We start from the raw sequence: 27,868 nt of genomic DNA, 5'->3' as shown, positions 1-27,868 counted from the left end.
CCCCAGCACAACTAAATTGCATAGATCATGGAGAGTCTTTAATAATGATGTTGCCCCCCAAAACCAAATCCTACACAACATTTCAGGCTGTTTACTTGCAAAGAGAGAAAGTTTTTTTCTGATTTACATCAAAGAACTCTGTACTGCGATATTTAAATGGGCTCCTTTTCTTTGGCTTTTAACAACAAAGGAAACTGGCAGGATGTTCAGACAATAGCTGAACAAGGCCAAAGAGCTGGCACAGCCCTACCAGAAGTCAAAGTGATATACATTTAACCTAGAAAGTATTATGGACCAGACGGGCACCAACGATCATGTTTCACAACTTTAATAGAATATTCTATCTATTCTGTACAAATTGAGAACACTGTATTAAGTTACAAATGTGTAAGGTAAGGCTGGAGCACTCTACATGCCTGGTCACAGTGTTGATACAGCTGCTATTCAACTGCTGCCAGAGGTTGGCAATGGATGCTGAAACTAGAAACGTGTACCTGAAGTGCCACACAACAACAAAAGTTATGTTTGAAGACTTCAGAGCTTCAAATTAAACAAATTGTGAAATGGAATAATTTCAGTGTTGCAAGTAAGACACCAAAACTTCAGATTTATTGAACTGAATTTTGATAAATTTCCGTGTTTATAGTGAAAGGTCATTCCATGCTGGACACTAAGCAACAGAACTACTAGAAATTTTCTGGTTCTTTGGCTGCAACCCACTTCCATCAATGGCAACAGTTTGGCCTTTGCATTTTTGATCTTCATCCAGAAGAGCTGTCATTTTGATGCGAGTTTGTTTCTCCTGTCTAGACTACATTGAGACCAATTCAAATTATGTTTTACAAGTACCCATATTGTATGCAAAAGAGGAAGATTTTCAAGTATATTAAAAACTATTAAAAAGCACTAATTCTGTCAAAGTACTTACAAACATGAATAAATAAATAGTAAGATGAACAACTAAGTCTCAAATATGACACCGTCTTCAATGAAGTAAAATTACTTCAACTCAATTTGTTTTACTGAGATAATAAATATGACATTTAAAGCTGCTCAAGCACTAGTTCAATTTGTAGGTTGCAAGAAACATTAGAAAAGGGGAGAGGGAACTAGCAAAAAAGTCATATTGCTCTATTTGTTTCAGCTACCATACAATGTAACCCATTTACTTTAGCTTCTCAGCACATTCCTATCCAACAATTTTCAGCATTTAACAAGAAAATGGATAATCCTCACGTGGTAGTCTGGACTATTCCTATGCATAGGGCAAACGGCTCTAAAGGCCTATTAACATACGTAGCTACAGTGTACCAACGGCTGTAGAGTGTGCTTTATTTAAACCTCATATTTCCCAAATGCATTGAAGTTGCCACTGTACATATTAAGCAATAAAGAAAAGTTAGTGAAAATCATGCATTTTAAAACAAATTAATTTTAAGCATTGTTAATAAGATTGTGCTGCAGCGATGGAATATCCTGAACTGCAGGCCAGGTATCCAAATATTTATTACAAGTTGTTCAAATATCACTTCCAAGTGGTATTTCCTTATTACTGTTGTTTGCATTCAGCAGGTTGGCTGGAATCTTTCTGTATTAAGGAAAAAAAAAAAACCAAAAAAAAAAGAGAAAGAACTCCAGTTAAAAGTCAAAGTAGCACGTAAGAAAATACTTCAATAAATAAATCAGCTATGGAGTTTTGAATTAGCTAGATGTATCACCAGCACATACAAAAAAATCTATTGTGTAAACTCAAGCTACAACATAGACATCTGAAGAGCAGTCACTATATTTTATTGGCTTCCCCCTGCTCCCAACTGCTTAGTATCCTATAATATTTTTAATCTATATTTGTGTTCTTTACAGTCTATCCAGTAGCCAACCTTCAAACAAACAAGAAAGCAAACTACTTCCCCCAACCAGAAGCCGAATTTGACTTCCAGGTCCTATTAAACAGTTTAACAATAACCTGCCACCTCCGCATTAACTCTGAGGAGGCGGGAAAGGAGGCTGCTTATTCTGCAGCACGTTTAAGTTTTTCCTTAGAAGCTTTGACCTTTCTGCTAAGGTGATAAAAATGTAATTAATACGTTGATTTCTTCTAGGTTCTGCATCACCAGCAGGTAACTATTCAACTTTTTAACATGTGGACTTCTTGCCCAGTGTTAATCTGAATATATAAAAAGTAGGAACACCTTCACTAGGTAGTAAAACAACTTCCCCTTCGGCAAAAGGAAGTGATTTGGGTAGGAGAACAAGTACTCAAACAGCTCAGAATTTCAGGTTTTACATTGCACTTCTTGTTGTTTTTGTTGTAGAATTGGGTTCTTAGAAAGCAGAATTTATTCAGTGTATTTCGTGTTTGCTTTTCTCTTTACTATTCTTAATATAGTTTATAATAAGCAAATAGCAGTAACAGAAGCCTGCTGAATTCCAGTAAAGAAAAACGCAGGCATAAAACACGATGCCTTAAATGCCACCAACGGAAAAATAAAATGTTTCTTAGTAACTATCCTAATGGAGCATCTTTGTGTCCTAAAATGAGTAACCAAAAGCTAAGACAACTTAAGCATTTGCTTGTAGTGAGGAAGAACAGGTGCAACTAAGATTTCTTATCACAAGTTTTGTCCCTGATAATCTGCACTAAACCCAAACTATTTTTCTTTTCCTCACCTAAACTGCTTTAGGGCTATACCAGTCACTATGATTCCCACTGAAAGCCTGGATTAAAGCAAAATTCAGTCTCTTCTGCACAGATATGGCAAATATCTTTCAGAATTCTTCCTTCTGGTTTTCCTCCCCCAGCACATTTGGCTAACTTCAATTTTGTACTCTTTCATCTGCCTAGCGTTCCAAACAACACTGATGTGAATTCACACTGATCTGGGACTAAATGCAGCGTGAATTCCCTCTTGAAGAGAGGAATATGTCTGTACAGAAATTAGCGTTCTCTCAAAAACCCAGAAACTGACTGCCACTGGTAATATGCTGCATACTATTCCTTCTCATTTTGAGGCAGGCAAAACCCAACAACATTTTTATCAAAATCTCTTCAAAAGTATTTCTTTTTCTTGTAACTGCTTTTTATTTCAACAGGGCCACAGAGGAGTCCAGAGTATCACTCCTCATCCTCACTACATTCTGGGTAAGAGACATAATCAAGTAACAAACACATTATCTAGAAAGCACTCAAAAATCTTTCCATCATATTTATACACAATTCAATTAAGCTGACCACTGCTACCATTTCAGTCAAATTTTAATGATCAACCATCAACCAATAAGCTTCACTATCTTTTCTTTATACTTCTCTTTATTTCTGTAAACATTCAAATCATTATTGCATATAAATCTTGATCCTGTAAAAACTGAGTCACAGATTACAAAGTTCCTTCTTAAGGAGCTTTCAGTGCTGATTACTGCTCTCAGACAAAAAAAAATAGTTTAAGGGGTCCTCAGATACGAGTCAGTTGTTGGAGAATTGTGAGAGAAATACTGTTAGTTAATGCTATTTTAGCCTAGAGCTGAGGGCATATCTATCTTGATAATATATATGTTTAAGCAGGCCATAGGTAACATGTCAGTATCCCAGATACAAATTCCAACATACCTAGTTTCCTTCTGCCATTTCAACAGCACAGCACTGCTCTTGCTAAGCAAGCCAGCATGTAAGCTCCATGTTGCTGTCAGCCACCCATCAGCCTCATACAGAGCACCTCAGACTAATCCAGAGGCGACAACTGCACAGATAGATGACTACAATTTTCTTCAACTTACAGCTGCCTCATCAGTCATATGCATGTTTACGCTTATCTTTGCTGTCTAATGGTTCCTATAAGATCAGGGATCAGAACCTAAGCTGCAGGTGTGATCACAACCCTACATCCATAGCCCTTCAGGCACAAGGCCATTAAGCTTAAGCCTGCTCTTCCCATGTGCCCAGACTGCGTGTAATATTTGGTCAGTTAACCACTACCAACCCACTGACTGGCCTCAGACAGACCACACGCTATTTATCCCCCCATTCTAGCAAGACTTCCATTTGTGCTCTACTTCCCTAAATTAACTTCCAAAGATATCTTAGCAAGGTGGTGAAGTGCACTGGCCAGGCAATAAAGACCAAACAGTGATTTCAACTTTATTTTTAAATAAATTTAAGTAGCAAACACATGTACTGAAGTTCACTACCACCCATACAGAGACAAGGATGAATTCTTGTCATAAGGAGTCTCTGAAGTAGTCATGAGCAATGACTTAAGTTCACATAACAAGAGGTAGGATTTTTTTTATTTTTACATTTTTAAAGTATTTAATGATATTTACTTATGCTGTGCAAGGACTTTAAACTCCTCTGGGCCTTCAATTTCAGGTTGAGACACTGTTCCAATGGAGATATACAAATTAAATAAGTGAGACTGCCACCTATTTTTCCCTCAGTTGCTGCAAATTAAAAAAAAATTAAAAATACCCTTGCCACAACGGGCATGAATATTTTCATTCTGGCATTTGATGACCCAGGAGAACAATGCCAGACACTTGAGCTAATTAGCTTACACGGAGACCACTTACATCAGCTAAACTATATCAGCCACTCATGGACATAGAGAACATGCATCAAATTGAATGAGGGAATTTCACCAAAGATGTTCAGGAACGCAGGACTAAAAAGGGGAAGAAAATTAGGTCCGAACTAATATTGCTTTCGTGACTTTCATATGCACAGCCCACTGCCATCTACCCATTCAACTAATCTGGTGTCCTAGTGGATGGGGGCATAAACCCAAAGTATCCATGCCATTTCTCTTAGCAATTTAATCCTTTCAAACCAGATCTTTTTCACATGAAATTATTGCTGAAAGAAACACCAAAATCCTACTTGTCTTCAATGTTTAAACAAAATAGGCACGATACATTCCTAAGTGATTCGAAAAGCAATCGAGCCTTTACCTCCTTACTTTTAAAAATCACTTTTTGGGAAGCTTACCATCCACTAGAGTGGCCTTCAAGGCACAGGCAGCTCATCAAGATCTTGTCTGACTCTCAGACAGGCTTTGCTGCCAACAGTGGGATCAATGCAGGCAGTACACACTAAAGCCCATGTCTTTTCCAGCAGGGGAGGAAGAAAGCCTTTCAATATTTCAGATGTTTACCATGAAATAGTCCAGCTAGGAGTCCCTAAGCTAAATGATACCTTTGCTCATTTTCTCATCTATGTTACTGAATGAGAAAAAGCAAGGATAACTACATATATATAAGTATAGTGGAAGTACATATACATACACACACTTCTACTACATAAATATATATATATATAGTGGAAGTAAACTCAGTTTGTTGGAACTAAGTAAAAAAGTGGTCTGAACTGCCTCCTACACACTGGTTCTGAAAAAAGAATTTGCTACTAACAGGCCCTTCTACCACTCTTACTTAAAAGATAGACTAAGCACCTTTAAGCACTGTGCAGTCCCTCCCCACAGTAGCTTTTTTAGTTCATAATTCAAGACGGCATTCTGTATTACCTTGTCAGCTACTTATGAATTCAAGCATAGCATCAGCAATGTGAAATAAACTCAGCTAGAAGAACAGGGCATGCAAGCACACAGGAAAATACACCAGACAAAACAAGCTACTTCATCTGTTTTTGTAGCATCTTCTGAAGCCATTACGCTTCCCATCATCTGACTGCTCAGTCTTCCAAAGGCACAACTTACAGTGTAACTGCTTTGTGCAAGAGATTAGAATGATCTGGTTCTAACAGAACAACTCAAATGCACTTAAAACTAACAGGAGTGAGAGGAAGAAAAGAGTAAAAAGATAGTAAGGCAGAAAAAGTTGACATTTATGTAGCAAATGTAGTACAACAACAAAGGAGGAGGCAATATAGAAAAGACCAAAGAAGACAAATTTGGTTTGAAAGGAAAACAGGCCAAAGAACAATTATTTTTTGTGTACATGAAAAGGAAAACTATTCTAGATATGAGGAAAAAAAGGGGGTGGGGGGAACTGAAAGGCAAAGACGAGCAGGGGACCGCGAGAAATAGGACCAGAAAACAGGGAGAAAGGAAGGAGAAATGGAAAACAGGGTTAGGTGTATCAGTCTTAAAAGACAAACCAGAATTGCAAGTTGACTTCAAAAAGTGAAGACAGTGGCTGACAATTTCTAACTGTAAGAAGGGAAGACAGCTGTGTAGCAGACTGCAGCAGGATGACATCTAAGCTGCTGTGACAAATGGATGTTCTGTTACAGCAAGTGAATAAACAGTGCAAGTATGGTGAGGCAGGGGGGCTGGCTTCTCAAAGCATATGAGATTGGAGAAACGCAACAACCAAAAAAGAAATAAATCCAAAACTACAGCTCAAAATTGAAGGCATTATCTATGCAGGGAGGGAACGAGTTTGAGAGATTACAGCATCTCCTAAGTAACCAAAGGAAAAAAAGATACAAGACCAAAATACGGGGGAAAAAGAAGTATGGAGACTGTTGCAGGCATTGTTCTCTATAAGGTATGAGATGAAAGGTGAAAGGTGACACTATACAACAAAAGGAACTTTTTTTTCTTCTTTTAAATAAAGAGGTAGGTAAACAGGAGAACAATACCTGTTCAGAATCACAAGAACTCAAGAAAAGCTTCTATAAGAGTGACTGACTGCCAGGCAGCACAAGAAAGAATAACGTTGGAAAGACACACTAAGGAAGCCGATGGCTTAACAGGAGTTCAAGATGAGCAGAGCAGATACTTAAGAAATAATTTGTAAGTACACTAGAAACAGCAAAGAGACACAACATCAAATCAGAAACAAGGAAAAAAAGGTCTGACAAGTCTCATATCTTTTACGATTTGTACACAAAATACAGTTTGACTGTTAACAAAGGCAAAGCAAAAGTTGTGCCAGGAAGGCAGATTTTTTCAGAATTTCTCTAATTTAATTACATGATTTAAAGACATTCATCTCTGTACACATTTCTTTCCATTTTTTATTAATAAAACCTGAACTCTGAAGTCAGCATTTCCCCATTTCTTTTCCCCATACAATAAAAACAAACCAGAAAACCCTAGAAAACAAACTACATTGCATGCCTACAAATGGGACTCTTGGAAGTTAGGTATGAATGGAATTCCACCTTACCTAGAAATGTATGAATGATAAACAGACTTAAATTACACCTAAATGGGGAAAAAAAATTGAAAGGAACTGTCAGCATGAATGAAAAGTGAAATGTACAAAGTCATACAGGAGGCAACAACCATAACCTTCCAAGACAGCTTAAGCTTTTCTCCTACAGATACCAAATCCTTTGAAATGATATTTGACGCTTAGCACAAAAAAGCACATCACTCAAAACTAAAAATTTGTTTCTCAGCTGTCCAACTTTTATCCCATTACACCACTGCATTTTGTCAGAATAGCCGTTTCTGCCACTCTAATCCCATTTGATGAATCTTTCCACAAGACAGACTGTCTTTAGTATACAATATTTCTTGTTAAAGAAAAGCAAGATCAATTCTCGAGAGTGACAAAAAGCATTTACTTGTGATAAGATGATGTATACAAAACTCTGCGTCAGAAGAGTGACGTTTTAACAGCAGCTTAAGACTTTCATCTAAAGATCAAGCAGTTTTGCGTGCCTTTCACTTTTTCATCTATGCCTTCATAAAAAAAATAAAATCAAAAGCTGTTGTTTTAAGAACTAAATAAAAAAAAGTCTGTCATCACTGTCCCAGCTTCACTAAATGTAAGTATTAACTTTACCATGACTGAAGGACTGAAAAATATCCATCAGAAAGATCACTAATCCTTAAGGCTGAATTTTAAACAAGGTTCAAAATTCAAAGTTGGGGACTAACTTTTTTTGGTTTCTAGCCGAGTGGAGCTGCTACCAGGGCAACCAAAAAGAACTATACTAAAATAAAGAAAAAACCCAAAGCTAGATGAGATTTGTCAGACTAGTTCCACGCTGAAGTCCAGCCACAGAATATTTTAAAATGACTGTTCTAAAGGAAAAATATGTATCATTACTATACAGAAATACCATTAATAACACAGTATGGAAATTATCTTTCTCTTGGCGCAGGACGGAAGACAAAACTTACATTTTTCTCAATTTATGGAAACATTAATTTTTCTTTTAAGAGCAATCTGAGTAACTGAAGAAGATGAAAACATTACAGTCTGAAGTCATACAGCAGTTCTTCATTAATCTTTTCACAAAATACTATAGCTTTAGTTACACTGCTCATGGCTACAGTCTGTGTTATGACTAAGCACACAAAAGTCCTTACCTTAGGCTCACTCTCTGCATCTTCCTCCTCTTCTCCCTCCTCTTCCCCCTCCAAATCCTATGACAAAATAGAGATAAACTAACAGAAATTAAAACAGGTTAAAAGTGCAACTTTTTGTAATGGAGAAAAAAAAAACAAAATAGCAAATTATATTACCACTGTATTCCAGAGTGTTTCAGATGTCAACATTAAAACTACTTAGGCTGACTTAAAAGAATTCAGCATCTTCAAAATCTTAAAGCAAAATCTTTAAAAGAAGATTTAAGACACAGATCTAAAAGGTTCAGCATGGCTTAAGGCAATCTTCCTACGTAAGCTGCTGCAGCCTGTCAGCAATTTTTCAATTTACACTTGACATATTATTTAGAGTTTCAGAGTTCTGGTAATAAGCGCATATGTCTAATTTTGTTCTATGTTTTGACCTCCTTCTAAATAGTCTGTTCATTTGGATTACTGTGGACACGCTGTGGATTTGTGCACAGGATTGTGCAGTATTTTCATACTCTGTTGTACACACACCTATATCCAAGTAGTAAAATCTGGCACTGGAGAAAAATGAAAAATAAACATACACTTCTATCGAGACCCAGCTTAAAAAATAAAAATAAGGAAATAAGGCTGTTGAGTGAATAAACATTTTCTAAAGTCCAGAAATCTGTATTGAAAATTGCAAAGAGACTGCATGCGAAGGCTGTCAGCTCATACAAGATCACCAGCTCCATAACTTCTGATATATTCTACTATGGGGAACTTGATGACAGTCAGGTATACACCTTTAACTTAATACCAAAAACACCACAGTAAAAGCAGTAAAATAAAAATAAAATAATCTGTAAGGGGTATTGGTTCATTTAAGTGTGGTATCATTTAGTGGTTTTCTGTGCCTGTGCAAAGCCTTTGTTTGTATTCATACAAAACTACTGTAAATGGACCAGAGCTCTTGGTATACTACAAACCCCAGCCTAAATTAAGCCTCCATCCCAAGCAGCTGCATGCTCACCCTTTATCTTAGATTTAGGAAGGCCTAGTCTTCAAGCCTATGACAAATAAAGGCTGACAGCTGAATTTCACTACTGCCTAAGTAACAGACAGTTAAAACTAAGCCTGCAGGTTCTTATCATTCCACACTCATGGAAAAAAAAAAACCAAAAACCAAAACCACTCGTCTTTGATTTTTGACTCATGTAACAAAGCAGCCTTCAAAATACTAAGGAAAAAAACCTGGATAAATGTTATTGCAGGAAGTACTTTTGTGAAGAGTAAAACAGTCATAGACTGGCTAAGTCAGGAATTCTGAATTCCTCTGGAAAAAAGTATCATACACAAGAGCATTTATGAACAACTATTTTCTGCTCCATATAGGACTACTTCTAGAACTGGAACACAGTAGGCGATTAGATATCTATCAAAGATACAGTATGCATCTCACCTCCTCTTCACCTTCTTCACCTTCTTCAAACTGAAAAACAAATCCAAAGTTTTATTAGCTCTGCTAATACTTGCATAAAACATTCTGCAGTAATAGGTCTAGCATATTCAAAAACAACAACTGAAAGTAAGCCCCTTCCAGAAGCAAATATTAACAACTCATAGCAAGTTGAATGATTCTTTCCTACTCCTCAGTAACAGGAATCTCTTCAGGTTTTTTCTTATTGTCATGTAATTAACAATACATACTAGTCTAATCAGAAATGGAGGAGAATGTTTCTATCTACATATCTAACAAAATGCTGATAGCATACGTACGTTATCATCATCCTCTATAGCTTCCCCAGTGAAATAAAGCACAGCACGAGGTACTATCCTTTCACGGAAGAAGTGTCCAATTTCAAAATCTGCTGCTAAAGTAAACTCTGAATCTTCATCCTGTAAAGCAAGTAGATTTGATTTTTCTACTAAAAATGTGATGCAATAGAGAGGAGCAAACAAAAGTATTTCAAAGTTACAGATCTGAGAAACATCATAGTCCTTAACAAACTGTCAGGTCACACATGCTTCCAGTATGCTTAAATTTGTAACTGTAGAAGAAATATAGCAAGTCTAAATCCAGATACTAAATGTATCTAAAGTTTCCTACTTCCTACCTACAGGCTACTGGCTTGCTGGAACAACTTCTATTAAAAAGGCTCATACAGACTTTGCCGGTTCTGACACCTGACGTTACAGAGTCATACAGAACGCTTCAGATTGATTTTATTTTGTTTTGTAAACAAGGTACCAGCCAGCTAGAGAAAATAATGACCTCTTACCAACAGTGGTCATTAAAGATGCATTGGATCAGCAAGACGTGTAACGGTAACACGTCAACAGATGACTTGGAGAAGTCAACAGTATGTTTCATTTTATCAATTTGAAGCTCAGCTTCGGCAAAAGCAAAAATAATAATAAAAATAAAAAGATATGGCCAAGAGCAATCATGCAATTTCATAAACGTAAACTTACCAATGACTCTCCATCAGCAGACACTGCAAAAAAGAAAGACAGTAAATTTAAGAGAAATTTGAATATTGAGATGGACTAGACTATACAAGATGGCAAAATACAGTATAAAGACCATCTCATATCAGAAAACACTGAGGTTTCAAAGTCTTTAGGAGCCAACTATTAAACTTTTAAAGACAATTCAGATTCATCTTAGATTAAAACCCATAAGAATTGCACTTGCAAAAATTTTATGTGCTGTAATAAAAGCACCAAAGCTACTACTGTGATGTCAAAGATTTTTGCACAGGAAATAGTCTTTCTACAAAGGGGTTCAGAAGGCATGCGGATCACATTTCTCCCCTCAAAGAGCAACACATTTTGTTTCCATATTAATGCTGTAATTACAGTAATTTTATTTTGCAAGAGCACTACGAACCCTGTCTTTTGTCATGAATTTGCAAAGCATTGTTGAGAAGAGGCCTGGTACTATAACCAGGAAGAGAGTGGGGTTTTGTTGAATTAAAAAAACCCACAAAACACCAGCAAAGAAAACCCTATTTCTCTCCTCTGCTCATGTGCCACGGCACAGTGAGCCTACTGTGAAAGTGATAACTTGGCTCAGTCTGTTCTCAAGTCGAAAACAGAAGTATGAACTGCCAGCAGATGTCAGTCTTACCTTTCTTACACAGCTACCTCCAGAGAATGTCCTTTAAGCATTTTAAAAAAAACGCCAATACAAAACCATCATGAGACAAACAAATCTCCATCCTTTTCTGAAAGTAGCAACTGCTTGTAACAAAGCTGTTTAAGTTAAAGGACATTTCTCTACTAAATGAACTCCCACTTTGGAAATACTTATCACTTGTTTCTCACCTCCACACACATGGGGATTTGCAGTGGTTTTTAGAAGGGACAGGTAGTTCATAACAGCGAATGGCTGAATCAAGAACTAACGTCTATTTTTTTCAGTACATCTCTGAAGTCCATAGTAAACTGCTTCTTCCAATCATTTTTGAAAATGAGAGTACAATGGGAGATGTATCAAGAAGAAATAATGGGTTTAGAATCCATCTAAATAGTTTTGAACATGTGACTACACATCTAACATTAGACAACTAGGAACGTCAGGAAGATACGTGTGGGAGCATTAGGGATCACTAATTAATTGCAGAGGAAACCACAGGAAGTTCCGTCATTTAACACAAAGATTTAAATGAAACCAATATGCTATGACTTGACCAACAACGGAAAAGACTTCATTCATGTTAAAAACCTCAAACTGATGCACAGAGCCATCCTGTGGTAAAAACACGTCAACTTCTTTAGGAGATTCAACACAAGACTCTTTCCATACTATGAATCCTGTTTCCACAGCACACCCAATGGCCAAATTCTATACAATAACATCAGAATGAAGTTATCTGTTTGGATGGTCTGCATTTTGCTGTCTTCCTCTAGTAATAAGAAAGTATACAATGCAGCTGCATAAATCGCATGTAGGCTTACTACATACAAATAAAACACAAGATATTTTAAGAGGCTCTACTTTAAGATTTCTCAATTAAGGAATTCTCAATTAAAACCTACCCTTTATTGGGCTGAAGAAGTTAAAAAATGAATCATTAGGTACTTGTTTAGTAATTGTCCGAACTGTGCCTCGACCCTTGTGTTTCTGTTTTTTCTTGATTGTTTTAACTGTAACATTTTTTCCTTTTTTCCAGTCAATGGTACACCTAGGGACAACATGTGAGAAACAGCATTTTAACACATCAGTGAAACAAGGAACTGAGCATTAGAGCAACAGATGTCAAAGCCAAGATAGCTACCATCCTCTAAAACTAGTTTTACTCGCACTGCCAATTTAATCTATTTGACAAGATGTCAAGTAGATTTATCGTAGTGCTAGAGACTACGTGTATGTTGAACATATCAAATATTTCCCTGAAAGAAAAAGCTAAACAGTTTGTTTTCTCAGAGTAATCACTGCTCCACATCCCACTCATACTTTTATACCCCTTTGCTCCAACTACTAAAGGTTTGTAACCAAGAATATGATAAAGCTATTCAAAACAAATCTCAAATCAGTTGAGAATTATTCTTCCAACAGTCAGACCAGTGGAAAACAATACGTTACGTCCCCTCATTACAGGCAAAGGCAGTGTCCAGTCACCTTAAAAGTAAAGGCACAAAGAGCAGCCAGGGAGAGCCACATTTTAGCTCTCCAAAGAACAGTGCTGATACTGACTTGTCAGTCAAGTACAGCCAGCTAGAAAGAGCTTACTTTTCAGTTCCTTTCTGCTACTCTGCAAATTGACACTTTTATCTCAATTAAGATTCTCTCTCCATTCACTTATAGTTTTATCCAAAACCATACACGGTAATGTGTGGAGTGAGTGTTAAATATAGCTACTTCATTTCTAATGGAAATAATGGTGCCACAGTTAACACTTAAAGTGCTTCAAAATATCATCTCCTGAAGATAAATGGTCAAAGTCAACAGTTTTATACTTAACCCACATGAAACATCACAGACAAATATCTTCCTGCTCTACTTATTCTACTATCTATAATCTTCACCAAGAAACATGAACTGAAAACAAAGTTTTGAGATACCAGCAACTTTAGAAAGGGATTCCTTCTCCAGGACTGAAATAGAAAACATATTTCTGGAATTAACTCCAGTTTTCTTCAAAATGGACTATCCTTTTACTTAAGCATAAATTTCACCGAACATGCAAGCTGATGTTTTGCCTCACTATGGGTGAATTCAAAAGCCCATAAGTAGCACTAAAAGCCAAAAGGTTTTAAGCCTGTCAGAGTACCTTCAAGAAAGCACATATTTGGCATTAATCCAAAAAACAAACAAAGAAAAAAAACCACACAAGAAAAAAAATTTCCCCAAAACACCCTCCTTGAAAAGGACAAGGGGAACAATACCAAAAGAAAAAACACCAAAGTAGCTAAGAAAAATAAGGTACAATAAAGTGCTCTAGTATGGCACTGAATGTTGGTTACGGTGCAGATTACTGACAGGAACAGAATGCGTTAGATTATACAGAACAATCTTGTACCTAAGTAAAACATCTAACATGGTTTCCAAGTCCCTAGACTTCCAGAACAGAGATGTGAACTCACCATCCCACAATCAGCTTCTGAATATGTTTTGCCAAAGAAACTGTTGCATTCTGAATTCATTCAGAAGTACACAGCCACAATTACCAAAACCAAACTGCAAGGCTAGTATGTTCCAGCCTCAAAACAGGCTGAAAGAACATATTGTACATATGACCAATTCCTACCAGATTCAAAAGTTTTGCTGGAATAAAAATCAGAGATGACCATGAGTTCAAGAGAGTCTAAGGCTACTTATCAAACTGAGAATCCTAACAACTAAAATGAAATTTTGCATTACCTGGAAGTAAAAGGCTTGTTACCTCATTAGTAATGTATTAAATTTGAAAAGTGCAGGACTTAAAATGCACACAATGTTGAAATACCTATCTATATACCTGTTACTTCTGCATGCTGAGGCTAAGATCATCATCATCCCTACAAATATTCCTAGTTTTTAAGTTAGCAAATGCTTTATTTTGTCTTCATTATTTTTTGTCACAGAAAGAGAAAACAGCTTCTGGAAAATATGAGCTATTACTTCAGAAGGTTTGTTGAATTTCAAGTTTGCCTTACCCCTCACAATCAACGATTTCAGGTCCTTCAAATGAAAAGGGATCTGTCTTGTCTGGCTCCGACTTCATCTTGTATGTTTTCGTCAGGACTGAATTAGAAAAGTAGTCATTGGGCCCAAAGTGGAACTCTAATGAGAAAGACTGGAAGGAAATTCCATTACAGTTTTATGTTATCATTAATTTTTATCTTTGAAACAGTGCATCAATAGAATTACCATTAACCAAGCTCAGAATGCAGGAAAAAAATAAGAACTTGATGGGAAACATATCTTTCAAACTACAGCAGAAGCAGGAAATGAAGAATGTCAACCAATTCTGAACATGCAAAAAGCTAGAACAAACTCAGCTAATATTAATGTTCCAACTATAATCAGGTAATCTACTACATTTCATTTGCCTTTACATATAGAACTGCTGTCTTAAAAGCAACCATAGAAATAAGTACTTAGTTTTAGTTTGATTTTCTGTACAATACTAGTCATTACCCCTGTTTTAACAGGATACAGCCTGAAGCATGTACTACTTATGTTTGAGTTCACCCCTCCTGTGGCGCTTTACAGTTGTTTGCAGGAATTCAACTACTTACATGGAGAACAAAAGACTCCGTTACAGAAAACCACAACAAACAAAATAAATCAAATCTGTAAAGCTTTCAAAACCTGACTGCACAATGCTACATATGCCCACTTCGCACTCAGGATCAACCACGAGCAAAACAAAATTCAAACTGCCTTGGAACATGGGAAACAGGTTTTCAGCAGCATTGCTTAATTTACTTAAAGGATGAAAAAGTCTCCTTAGGCAGGTCAGTTCAACAACACAGAAGGTCTGAAAGTCAAAGCCCCCAACATCACAGCAGCTACTGCACAGCCATGGAAGGTATTAACAGTTACCTTAAATATTTTATTTACAACCCCAGCAATATACCGTAAGAGCTAGAACTAGCACTAGAGCGATGGAGACAAGCGGCAACATCAGCCTTCCCAGCTCATATGTTCACAGTTTCAGTGAAGGAAGAAACTGGAAACTAGATGTGCATTGGAACATCTATATTGGCTTAATGTAGCTTACTTTTGCTTTATTTCCATTTTTTAAGCAATTCAAGACAGCCAATACAGTTTGAAAGTTGTTTTCAGATAAGGCAAGTCTCCCTGGCAAACATGCTTAGGGCACAAGTTACAAACTTGCCTTATCTGCTACCAGTGATTAACATTCATACCCAGATACTCCCACAAACTGTCACTGGGGTTATAAATAGGTAGCCAGTGGCATTATTTTACATGCAGGATCCCAAGGACTAACAAGACAAAAACACCTGCTGGGACTGCATTTCATTATTTCATTCCATATCTGCTAACTAAGAGACAATCTGAAGAGCTGCAATAACCTTTCCAGTAATCTTTATTTGGATATCTTTGCTTTTGATAGCAGCTTACCTTTGTAGCACATATTTCTAGATTTCTCCTAGTGTATGAGCTGTTCTCATAAAGCTCAATAAAGAGAACTTCCTTATTTGAAGCTACTTACTCAAGTCATACTCAGACGTATCATCCAGGTCTGAATATGCTATCTAAGGATCCTGACATCCAAACAGATATAAGTTACATAAGTAGAAATCATTTATACAAACATATATAGGTTTGTTCATATGATTATAAATAAATAAAGGCAAGTAGTGAAGGAATAGCTTACGCTTCATGCAGATAAAAGTTTATATGTACATGCTCTAGCAAACAGAACTTTGCAAGCACCACTACTGCAGCCAGGTAAATCTACATCTGGAGGACAGTAACTACAGCGAATCACTTAGGGTCAACGGTAAATCAGCAAATTACCACCTATCATGTATTTCTTTCAGTCGCAAAACCTAATCTCCAGCAGAATTAGTGTATTTATTTATCTATCACTGGTGATGTGAGCTATCACTGCTGCAGCAATTTTCAATAGCCAGAAAATTTCACACAAGACAGTCATACACAACAACAGGTTTCACTCAAGGAGTTAGAAATGCAGCCTTTTGTCTCCAAATACAGAAGGGACATAGCATTAGTCGACCTTCCATTACTGGATTTCACGCAGCACTGGAATGGAACCTTTACACAGAAATATGCTGTCAAGAGGTTACAAACAGTGCAAGAAAAGATAAATCCATTGATTTTTGAGGAGCAGTTGTTCTACTTCAGGTACTATGAAACAAAGCTGAATGAGTACACAAAAATGCTGCAGGCAAAACCAACTATTCTCAAATCATCCAAATGCCACTGAACAGATATGCTTCATGATAAAAAAAACCCCACCAACTTCTTACAATTACTTAAACAATTTGTTTTCTTCGTAAAACTCGAATCCTCTCCTCTATAAATATTTAAGAGCTTAATTCCAAATTTTCCTCCTTCTATACTATTTCCCTTGCCTATTACCAGCTGAATTTTTTTTTGATACAATTAGCACTTTGCTTCAGCTGTTACTAGTCTTTAAAAAGTACTTTGAGAGTCTTTCTTATGCGATTCTTCAATAAAGCAGTTTTTCCATTTATTTTAAACTTTGCCAGAGGACTACAATTCTACAACACAAACCAAAAAACACAATGTACAGAAAAGGGCACAAGGATGAAGTAAAGAAAGGATGTATAGGCTCAAATCCCATCCTTTTCCCTGCCTTCCTCTCAAAAGGAATTCAAGGTATAAGCATATTCTGGATGAGCTAAATAAGAAACAGAACAACTTCGACAAACATCTGTTTCTGCATACTAAACTTAAACAAAATTTCTGAAAAAAAAGGCAAATTTGTCCTTTAAAAGCAACTCATTGGGTACATGTGTTTTCCTATCCTTTTCGATAGGCACAGTATTAAACACATCCCAAATGACGATGGATATTACTAAGTCACATCTGTTCTTTTGATGAACAATTCAACTAGTAAGTAACACCCATAATTTTTCCACAATTCATTTTCAAACCAAAAGCAGCCATGTAATTTTCTTAGTATGAGTAGCCAATTTGGAATTCGAGAGAGAAAGTGAAAATTCCACAGGATTGAGGCAGAATTGGAATCTAGAAACTACAATCACATCCAGAGATATCATGAAAATGCAAGGTTCAGGAAAGCCAAAGATAAATCTTTAAAAGGCAAAACACAAAGATACTGGACTACAGAAACCTTCCACGTACATTCCAGCAGAAGAGAATGGAATGAAAATTTTGAAATGCTGCTAATATCATTACTACCATCTTTATGAGAAACAATCCTAAGAAAACTTACCATAGGCTGTCCGGGTTCAGAAAACTTAACTTTAATATCCTGCAGACATTTCAAGATTGGTTCATCATATTCCTAAAAAAAAAAAAAAAAAAAAAGAAAAAGAAATACCTATTCAGCAGGCAACATTTAGAATAACAAAATCTTGACTTGGCTTGCTTGTTCAACCTGTTCTTAAGAAAGAATCAAACTTCCTAATTATTCAACAATTTCAGCTAAAGTTCAGCTTTGGATCCAAATTTTTTAATTGTAGTTGCAAATACCAGTGCCAAATTCTCAATTGTTATGTTTTGTCTTCACTAAATATGGCTACCACCATGCCAGGCTGCATGAACATTACTGAAAATAAAATGACTTGATTCAGGACAGGTACTGCTGGTGGGATTCACAGAAAGACAGCCTCCAGGGATTTTTTCTTAACAGCATTTAAAAGCTATTACAATAAGCAAGAGGAAGGCAAAACTGCATACGCTATTTAACATGAAATTAATCCACAGGTACACATCTAATATCCTTGTAAAAATAATCCTTTAACAAAACTACAGGGGAACAGCTGTTATATAAACTTGCATTTTACAAAAGTTGTTACAAGACCATTTCTTAAACAATCCACACAGTGTTTAGCAGTTTGGGTCAACTGCTCTACTTGACCATCACCAGCCTTTCAAGCACCTTCAAGAATAATATTAGGGAATCTGAAGACTCAAAGGTTTGGTCTCACACTCATTAAAAAACCACTCAATATTAATTGGAAATGTAGCAGTTAATTTAACACATGACAGAAGTTATTATTTTCAGAAGACAAACTTACTTGTACTAATTCACTTAGCATATCTACGTTCCTAAAGATTGTAAACCAGAAGTCTGGAATTCCTTTAACGTTTGTCTCTTCTTCTCCTTTTTCTTCTATTACCACTACATTTTTCATGTCTCCCTGTGAAATAAATAATACAGAAATGTTTAAGAGATGAAATCATGACTTCTTAGTAAACAGAAACAGATGTACAAATCATTTGCCATCTCTGAACCTGCGTTTAAGGAACATTTAAAGTCTACCATCTTTTTCTTTCCATAAATGAATGAAGTTAAGAGACACAAGGTTTATTTACACAACTAAACAAATATACATTTAATTCTGCTTTACTTTCAATTCATTTGGAATTCTTCTGTACAGACTAAATAGACCGAGTGAGGGTTCACTGACTCGACAAGTAGAAATAATTAACAGATTTTTATCATTCTTCAAATTGAAAACAAAAATCTATTTTTCTGTTCATCTCACACGTGTAGCTTCACATGCCCTTTACACTATTTCATCTAAAAATTTAAAATTTAACTTTGCCCACTGAAACACTGGTTTATCTTCCCAATTTTGCAGAATATTTGACAAAGCTGCTTTTATGGTTATTTTTCTTTATTACCTTATCTTCAATTATTTATGTATTGTGAATTCCCTATGCATGACTGATGTCAAATGTTATAAAAAGAAGAACAACTAAGTCACTTCTCCACTCCCTGAAAACCAGGAAATTCACAGCCTGAATTATTTGCATTGCACCTTTCACACCACTAGATAGCAGCAAATACATAACTGTTTGAACAGCAGCTACTTGGCTTATGTCTAACCAAGAACATGAAGCAGCAGTTTACTTGGTTTTGATCTTACAATCGCATGGAACATAGCCTGTCAACGCTGTACTTACACAAAGCATAACAAACCTCTTCTCTGCTCACATGCACTGAGTACTATACTGTGCTAAATCTCATGAGATCAGTAAAAACAAAGAGAACAATTCACCTCATATACAGAACAGCATCCAAAGAAAACTGAAGGAAGACATGTCAAGGAGAAAAAAGGCAAGGAAAACCAGACAGAACAGCAAATAAAGCATTGTAAGAAGGTCGTTTCTCTAAGAAAAAGCAGCAAATCATGGGTATGCATCTCCAAATATAATGAAGAGTAAAAGGCAGTCTATGGATCATAGCATTCCTCCTAAATCTAAGTAGCTCCTCTTCAACAGGCAAGCAGTAATCCACTAGCAAGCACACATTTTATTAGGCAAATTCAGTTTTATGTGTTTTTCATCTATATTTATTAATATGAAAGCTAATTATGTCCCCCAAAATAAAAAGAGACAAGCAAACAAACAGCCAGCCTTCTGTTACCTTGGGGTATTATGTAGCACTGGAATGGAACCCATTATCAGAAAGATACTGTTAGCAGGTTACGAACAGTGCAAAGGCAACTTTTCAATTCATTTGAGTTACAAACTTGAAAAAAGGCTAAACTAAAAGTTTAAAAGTGTTTACTGGACATAACAGTATATTCACAACAGCACATTACAGATAAAACCTTTATTTCCAAAAGATAGAGTCTTTCAATGGAAAACACTGTACAGGAATTAATGCTGAAAATCGGATATATCTGTAGTTCATTACCCAACTTGTACTCACAGCTAGTTTTTCTTCTTCTTCATTTTCACTGTGCCACTCTGACTCTGCATCTGTGGGTTCAGCTTCTCCAGTAATAAACTCTCTTCTCTGTGTCAGAAAAAAAACAAGAATGTAATTGAAGATGTAAAATTACATATATGCAAATAAAACTGACTCAGCTAGGAGGAGACAAAGATTCCCACCTTATCAAAAAGGGGTTGATAAAGCGCTGCATATTTTCTCTCTAAATCGTGTACTTCTTCATAGAATTTAGCTTCTATATGGGCACATTTCACCTGGAGCTGTTTCAAGGCATTAATTCTTCTTTTCACTGCTTTTGGTAAACTAAAAAAAAAAACCCCCACAATTATTTTAAGATTAAAAAATAGTTGCCTCAGCATTACTTTACATTATCAATGTGAAATAGGCTGCTTAAAAGTAAATGCAATTTTAAAATAAAAACCTTATGTCAAACATTGATATTTCTTCAAAACCTGTTTCAAAAAGTTGAAATAGATTCTCCTACCCAAGTTGTTCTCAAAGGTGTTACCATTTGCTCCATTCCCTGAGGCCATCTCCCTCCCCATGTAGTTCAGATCCCAAATTTATACCTTTGAAACTTTGACACTGGAGTTGTGCTGGTCCATATATGAAGAATAAGAACTGTGCATTCAACAGGGCAAAAGTTTTGATTCATAGATTGTACTCAGGAAAGTAAACACTGCCCACCCATACTTTAAACTATTAATTGCATGTAATCAGACAAAAAGAACTTTTTACAAAACTTGTAATTTTTTTTAGAAAAGAGGTCTACTAGCTACTCCCAGTGAATAAATAAATGCACAAGTAGCTACTAAAAGCAAAATTTAAAGTTTAAGTCTACTCCAGAGTTAATATAAAACTAAGCATTTACCAGTCCTGAACTTTCCACTAAATCCTGGATGCCAATCTTATAGAAATCATCAATCAATGCAGCACATGTCTTGACAGAATAAGGGTCACAGAAAGAAACAAAAGGAAGTTATTTCTAACTGAAATAATAGACAGCTTAGGAAGATACTAAACTGGACAAAATTCTGTTTTCAATTTTGTCTAAGTAAACTAAAACTTGACTCTTCCTTCCAGAAGCAGGCCACTATGAATCACTGTTTAAGTCAACCATTTTTTTTAGTGAATCATTTGTCCTAATTTCCTACCTTAATTATACAGTAATAACATTCTATTATGCTTTTGGTCTTCAAAGAATTTTATTATGTCCTGTACTTACGTTTCAATATAACTTGAAGGAGTAAGCACTGTGTTGTCAACCCGTTCTTGTAGAGCTGCCAGGACCTGTGGATTTTGCATCACTTGGTCTGCTAGCTTTTCTATGAAGACAGAAACCCACTTTTAAAGCAAATCTGAAAGTACGTGCTTTTGTCACACCATTCATCTTACAGCAGTCACAGTAAAAATACTACTTTCCAGATCCCAAATACTACTAGTATAGCTCACTAATAACTCAAGCAAAATTATTTCAGGATCAGACTTCAGAAAGAAAAAACTGGGCTAATGGTAGAAAATATGGCTCTCTTTGCAAAGATATCAATTCTTTGCTTTTAGAAGCAAGCAGTACAACAACGACGTGAGCGAATTTCCCGTTTTCCCTTTTATGTAAGAGTGTGACACAGGAATTTCTGTATCCTCCCTTAATACTTGCTGTAGCTGGTAAGCCATGTACAAATTTGCAAGCCAAAACTGCTGAATTATACCTCCAATACCTCTGTAAAACTCTTCTACAGCTTGATTCCTGAAAAAAAACCAACTTATAAAACCTTTGTGTACCATACAACAAAGCAGCAGAGCAGTATGATGGTTGGTACAGTTGGGCTTGATGATCTCAAAGGTCTTTTCCAACCTAGTGATTCTATGATCATTTCCTTGACAACTACTGATTTTTCACATAAAGATGCTCGCACAATCTGTGAGACTCTTCAGTCATCACAAGAGTTCACAGAAGACTGTTTTTATGGGATGCTTCTGGTTAGGAACTAAAAATCCTTACTAATAATCATACAGGTAGTCACAGCGGGAAGACATTTGCTTAAATCTTTCCATATCTTTCTTTAAAAGATCTCCAATCTTTCTTTAAAAAAAAAAAAATACATCAGCCTAGAAACCACTGCTTTGCTTTCAACAGCAAACATCTGTAGTTCTGACTGCAAAGGCTTTGGAACTCTAGGTAAAGAAGCTTCAATACACAAGACAATAGGCATATTCCACCTTTGTAATGTTACCTACCACTATGGAGTTTTTACCTTTTTTGTCACTTGCATTTTTAGCAGCCTCCACAGAATCTGAAGCAGTATCTTCTGTTTTACTGAAAGAATTAAAAAAAAAAAATATTAAAAATACATCACTTTATAAAAATGTAAATATTTAAGAAGAAAAATATCCTGAATTTTCAGTGTTTACTAACAGGCAAGTTTTAGAAACCAGTATGCCACTAGAAGATTTGTATTTATGTCTTCAAGTTTCTCAAAGCTTAAAAGTTTGGATACGAAACTAGTTCTCCTAAGATGAACAGGATGCAAAGGAAAAAAGGAAAAAACCCACACAACTCAAATCCAAAACAAAACAGACAGCCCCCAGGACAAAAATCAGAGGGAAAAATTCATCTCATGAAGTGAATGCCTGGCCCCTCACCTGTACTAGGTCACTTGGGACAGGAAAACATTGTTACTCCCAAATGAAAATACAAGAGACCCTTTTAGCGTAAGTGATGAGGAAAAACATGAGAAAAGATACAGGTGAGAAAGGAAGATAAAGAAGAGATCAAAGCCCTTTGCTTCAAAGATCTATATCAAGTTGTCTTGATTAACAGGGAATGCATTTGCTTCTACTCTATGTCCCTGTCCTCTCACATGTCCCTGCCGCAATGCCTTCCCCATCACACTTCCTGTGTTGGAAAAAGAGAGTGCCCAGAATGAGTCAACAGCCAGCAAGCACTCCCTGTGTTCCCGGCTAGTTTGTAGGTCACAAAACACAGACTGGGTATTGCTGAAGTAAACCCTAACTCCAATACAAAAGAAGAAAAGATATCACATATGCAAATGGATATTATTAGTTACTGGACAGACCGGCTTATCCAGCTTACTCTGGTGCACTGCAAGCCTTGAAAGAACAGCGTCACGTATGTATTTACACCAGTTGAACACTGTTGAGTTCCAAAACCACTATGAAATCTAGAAAATAAAACAGTGCCTTTTGTCTGCTTAAATAGATTAAAGAAACTGAGGATCAATGTTCTCTTCAAGTCTTTGGAGCATTTAAATATGAGCACTGAAAACTGAATCAAAACAACACATTACGTTAATCCAAGAATAGAGTAATTCTGTATCCAATACACTATATCACAGCTTCTCCTGTACTCCCACGGAAGAGAACAGTCCAACATACCTGTTATCTGCCATCTGTGTACCTGTATCCACCTGCAAGTTGAAACAGTGTTTAATAATACTTTAATGGTAATTCATTTACCCCAACAGAAGATGAAAACATAACAGGTCATTGCTTAAAACCTCAAAATAAATCATGAGCTGCTGGTTTTGCTAAGAAATCATCATGCATACTCTCTCGCAGTAAAGTGAATAGCTCCCATAATACCCAACCCAAACTTGAACTTGCTCATTGTTTTCAAATGGTCTGTATGGTGCTTTCACTTAATCTTAAATGCATTTTTTTTCTATTAGGTATCCCAGATGTTAATCCATTTCTACCAGACTGCAAGTCTTTAGTTTGAAGTCAAGCATCACTATCAACTAGCTCCATAGTATATTAAAAAAAAAAAAAAACAAGCCAAGAGAAAGATATTTTCTAATTACTTGACAGAATCATAGTAAATAATGAAGTTTTAATCTCTGCATACACTATATTACTATGCTTGATGTGAAAACAATGAAAGTTCAAATTAATTACAAATTCAGAATTACTTTTTTTCTTCCGTCACTTGAGCAGACAAATACGCCTCAAGTGTACATCTATTCACAGCTATTTTTGTGAATTGTTTCTGCTGCTCTATACACAATAAACTAAACCTGCTGCTAGATAAAGAGAAGTAAAACACCAAACGAAAGAAAATTGTTTACTAAGAGAAGGGTTTTTGACAGCAGCTACAAAGGCAGAATCCTCTATACAAAGATTTGTCTCAAATTTATTTCTCAGGAGTGAGAAAATGAAGAAACACAGAATTTCCAGTCTCGGTACTAGTAATGACTGGAAGCAAGCTTAGTGCAGCTACTCCAGGCCTCAAGACCTAAATTAGCTCTCCTAAGCAACCAGAGAGAGACAGATTGCCTAAATTATTTTGGTGTTATTCCTTTAATGGGGTGAAATATCCAAGCCTGTAAATCTATTCTAGTAACACAGTTTTTTCCTGCCCCCCTCCTATTCTAAACAACTCATCACAAATCCAAGTACTCGCTATATACCATACAAAAACACAGGTGATATTTTCCATTATCAAGCTTTCATGAAAGCAGATGCTAGTCTACAAGTCAAATTTAGAATAAGAAGTATCTTTCATCATTTACTAGATTAGACAGGTCTGATTTCTTAGATTCTATAAAGGCCAAACAGGCTGATCTTTAGCCCAGCTTCCAATACACAGCTACCAAAGAAGAACCTAAGTGCTAATGACATCTTCAGTGGCAGCCAGAGCAGGGGGCCCAATGATTGCACGCACTGTCTGATCTGGAAAACGCTGATGCCTGCTCAAAGCTAGAAAAGCAATGCTTTCACAGATGCTTAAACAGAGCTGAAAAGCTTTGTTCATTTACAAAAGTAACAAGAGCATACTTTAGATTGTTCCACAGGAAGTAAAGCTGCTTAACACCTACCAAGAAAAGCATATGAGCCCACCCTATAGTTTAAGGCCAGGAAAAAACAAAAAGGGCTTCTTGTAGGCTAGGTGTGCTTCAGCAACCCAGGAATATTTATTTGCAAACACTTGTTCTTGCCTTAAATCTAACAAGGTAAAGCAACAATGCTAGAGCTAAACAGAAGAATTTTACTATCTTATAGCTGAAGAAATAAAGGCACATACACGAGTCTTTCTTCCATAGCAGACAAAAGGCAGGAAAAAAGAAAGATAGTATTAAAAAGGTAAGACATAGCAAATTGACCTAATATCAGAGTTCAGCCAATAAGTTACATGATCCCAGTCACTATTAGAGAAAGTAATAGTAAGCAACTATAAATGCAGACTCGCATTACTTAAAAATTAGCCTCAAAGACTTGTCTATTCCAACCTAGGCCCAGTGTCAGAGCTAAAGGAAAAAATGAACTCCACACAAATTATTCTGCTCAATTGTTTGCACTGCATTTCCTGCGGGGAGCTACTTCTGAACCCTGCTGAGGGGTTCAGCAAGATTCTCATTCCATCCTCATTCGTGTTTGGAAAATATGGAATAAGGTTCCCATAACAAGAAGCGTTTTTAAATAGCAGTTAATTAATCTCCACTGAAACAAACATGAACTGGGCATATTCTGACAAAAGCCATTCACCTAAGTAACAAAACCCAACAACAATAAAATTAAAAAAAAAACCAAAACACCATTCCCTAGTTCAAATACATACTTTAAGTCTTGGGTTTGCTCCTCAAAGTTGTTCCTCCGGTAACTAAAAAGTAAAAAGTAGCGTATAAATAAATAATTAAAAGAAGATTTATTACAAAACAGCTTGTGATTCTCAACTGCATTACAGCCGTCTTCAAATGACTGAACTGCCACGGTTACTAGTAAAACTGTTCGGTTACAGGTGATGCAGGCAGGGGAGAGTAAGGTGATTTGATAGAAACAAAGTTAAATGCCCATCTAGTTGAAAAAGTACAGCAGCAAAGCACTGAGCGTTCGTATTTATTTCCTTAGTTATTTCCTGAGTAAGCGAGCTCAGTTTACAGATGCTCAAGAGATGAAAATACTATTATAACTCCAAGAAAAGAACAGCGTAAGGTATTGTTATCATCACTACCACCATCCCTGAGAGGCCAAATTCCTATCTTACTTCTTCTGGACAGTTCACTGTTTTCAAATAACTAATGCAGACATGAAGCTTTGGGGGAAGAGGGGACTACGTCAACCACGTGTCCGTGTCCCACAAACCAGGCTGCTGCCATTTGTCTAGCACAAATGCCACGCACCGTTAGTCACTCAAAACTGCAGGAAACTGCAAACTCGATGCAGACTAAGATAGCAAAAGTTCATCCTAAGTAGCATTCTGAAGGATACAACTTTAAAGGAAAGGTCTGTATTTTAACAGCAAGACATGCTTATAAATACAATCACGTACAGAACAAATTTTCTCTGCTAAAAAATCACGTCTTGTACAAACCTTCTAAACACAACTAGAATACAGGAAGCAGGAAACCAGCGGACTCCTGAACTCATACAAAGACATCTACCCACAACTGTTTCTGGTTTTTGTAACTACAACAAATCAGGAGGGAAAGTCACGGCTTCCGTTTTAGAGTTGCTGGGATGTAACTTTGCAGGAAGCCAAAAATGTCATAGTCTGATATGTTTTGTAAAGAAAACCAGAAGCAATAACGAAAAAACAATCAAGGGAAAGAAATTCATTAACCTGTTCCACAGGACCAGAATAGTAGGAATAGTTAAGCTCATCCTAGACGTTTTCTTGAGGAAACGCTATTTTGGTTAGAGACCACGTTAGAAAAGTTTACCTAATGGTTCTGGTTTCACCTGTAACTTAAGATACTTGATATTCATTTTAAAGTCTCGTGGGCAGATGCTACAGGAACGTAGTCAGTCAAATCCTACAGACACTGGTACTATAAGCATCTAACAACCGTAGCAGCGGGAAAAGATTGAAACGGGCCCTCGCTTCGGAGGCAGCGCCCTCGAAAGGAAAACCTGAGTCCCCGGCCCCACCGCGCGCCGAGAGAACACGAGATCGCGGCTGAGGCCAAAGGAAAGGATCACGCCCAACCTCGGCGGCCCAGGCCTGACCCGAGCAGAGCCCCGCGAGGTGGGACGGGGAAACCGCGCCCTGCAAGGAGCCCCCCCCCCCCCTCCTCCCGCCCCAGGCCGGGCTCCTCAGCCGCCCCGCCACACACAAAGCAACGCGGACCCCCCATTCCCTCGCTCCAAACTTCTCACCCTTAAAATGGAGCCTCCGAGACTAGGCCCGCCCCTGCCCGCCGGGCCGCGCTCCACCCCGGCTGCGGGCCCCGAGGCGGCCCCGCGTCACCTCAGCGCCCCTTCGGGGGCCCCGCCGCGCCCTCACCTGCCCGCGCCCCGCGTGCCCTCGCGCCCGCAGAGGCAGCAGCCGCGCGCGCCGCCCCCCCACCGCTCACCCGGGCTGCGCCGCCGCCGCCCAAGAAGCGCCGCTGCCGTTGGCCTAGGCCCGCGCGCCCCCCTCAGCAAAGGCGCCGCCGATTGGCCGCGGCCGCGCGCGCACGCCGGCCGTGTTGACTGCCCGACGGCGAGGGGCTCGGCCAATCGCAGAGCGAGCCCGGGGCCCGGCAGAGGAGGGAGCGCGCGGGGAGAGCGCGTGATGCGGAGCGGGGGGGTGGGCGGGCGGAGGGGGAGCGGCTCGTGCCCGCGTCATTAAAGGGGCAGGGCCCGCCCGCTGCCGGGGAACCGTGCGGGTTGCCCTCGCCCGCGAGGAGGGACGGCTGCGTTTGCTCGAGATCAGGGTTGTGAGCGCGGGTTGGAGGGGCTCTCCGCACGCCACCCGCCCGGAGGAGACAGCTTGCAAAGTTGGAAGCTGAATCGAAGAGCCGAGTGCTT

The 27,868-nt window shown here is 37.7% G+C and overlaps 1 protein-coding gene and 2 non-coding genes across 8 annotated transcripts; all 3 read right to left on the bottom strand.

Moving 5' to 3' along the window:
- Positions 1-336: 336 nt before the first annotated feature.
- Positions 337-27,513, bottom strand: NAP1L4 (nucleosome assembly protein 1 like 4). Of its 6 annotated transcripts, none has more exons than XR_008449994.1 (17): positions 27,363-27,445; positions 25,698-25,739; positions 23,519-23,550; positions 22,378-22,439; positions 21,348-21,447; positions 20,284-20,425; positions 20,102-20,188; positions 18,459-18,581; positions 17,651-17,722; positions 14,391-14,530; positions 12,291-12,436; positions 10,722-10,744; positions 10,026-10,145; positions 9,709-9,738; positions 8,280-8,357; positions 7,126-7,163; positions 337-1,588 (listed from the first exon to the last, which is right to left on the bottom strand). XR_008449994.1 is itself a non-coding variant. In XM_054067559.1 (17 exons), exons 3-16 carry the CDS (start codon positions 23,530-23,532, stop codon positions 7,158-7,160), a joined length of 1,122 nt encoding a protein of 373 aa, XP_053923534.1. In that variant the 5' UTR covers positions 23,533-23,550; positions 25,698-25,739; positions 27,363-27,445; the 3' UTR covers positions 338-1,588; positions 7,126-7,157. The 6 variants fall into 6 exon arrangements, 4 of the variants coding, with proteins under 4 accessions (XP_053923534.1, XP_053923532.1, XP_053923531.1 ...); XM_054067559.1 differs by having other exon boundaries at positions 338-1,588; positions 8,280-8,336; XM_054067557.1 differs by lacking the exon at positions 7,126-7,163 and having other exon boundaries at positions 338-1,588; positions 8,280-8,336; positions 27,433-27,513.
- On the bottom strand, positions 16,405-16,525 carry LOC128852438 (small nucleolar RNA SNORA54). The gene has a single exon (XR_008450279.1). It is a non-coding gene; the product is annotated as a small nucleolar RNA SNORA54 (small nucleolar RNA).
- On the bottom strand, positions 19,759-19,887 carry LOC128852437 (small nucleolar RNA SNORA54). Its single transcript, XR_008450278.1, has one exon. It is a non-coding gene; the product is annotated as a small nucleolar RNA SNORA54 (small nucleolar RNA).
- Positions 27,514-27,868: the final 355 nt, after the last annotated feature.

Source organism: Cuculus canorus, chromosome 5 (genome assembly GCF_017976375.1).
Source record: "Cuculus canorus isolate bCucCan1 chromosome 5, bCucCan1.pri, whole genome shotgun sequence".
Taxonomy (NCBI): Eukaryota; Metazoa; Chordata; class Aves; order Cuculiformes; family Cuculidae; genus Cuculus; species Cuculus canorus.
This window is presented reverse-complemented; position numbering and strand designations above follow the sequence as displayed.

Bases quoted from the DNA above. Each gene is read 5' to 3' on its own strand.
- NAP1L4 (XM_054067557.1), bottom strand. The intron at 20,189-20,283 runs GTGGGAATCTTT...TTTCTGACACAG, and splicing joins ATCAACCCCTTTTTGATAAG to AGAAGAGAGTTTATTACTGG. The intron at 10,146-10,721 runs GTAAGTTTACGT...CTTGCTTTACAG, and splicing joins CTGCTGATGGAGAGTCATTG to GATGAAGATTCAGAGTTTAC.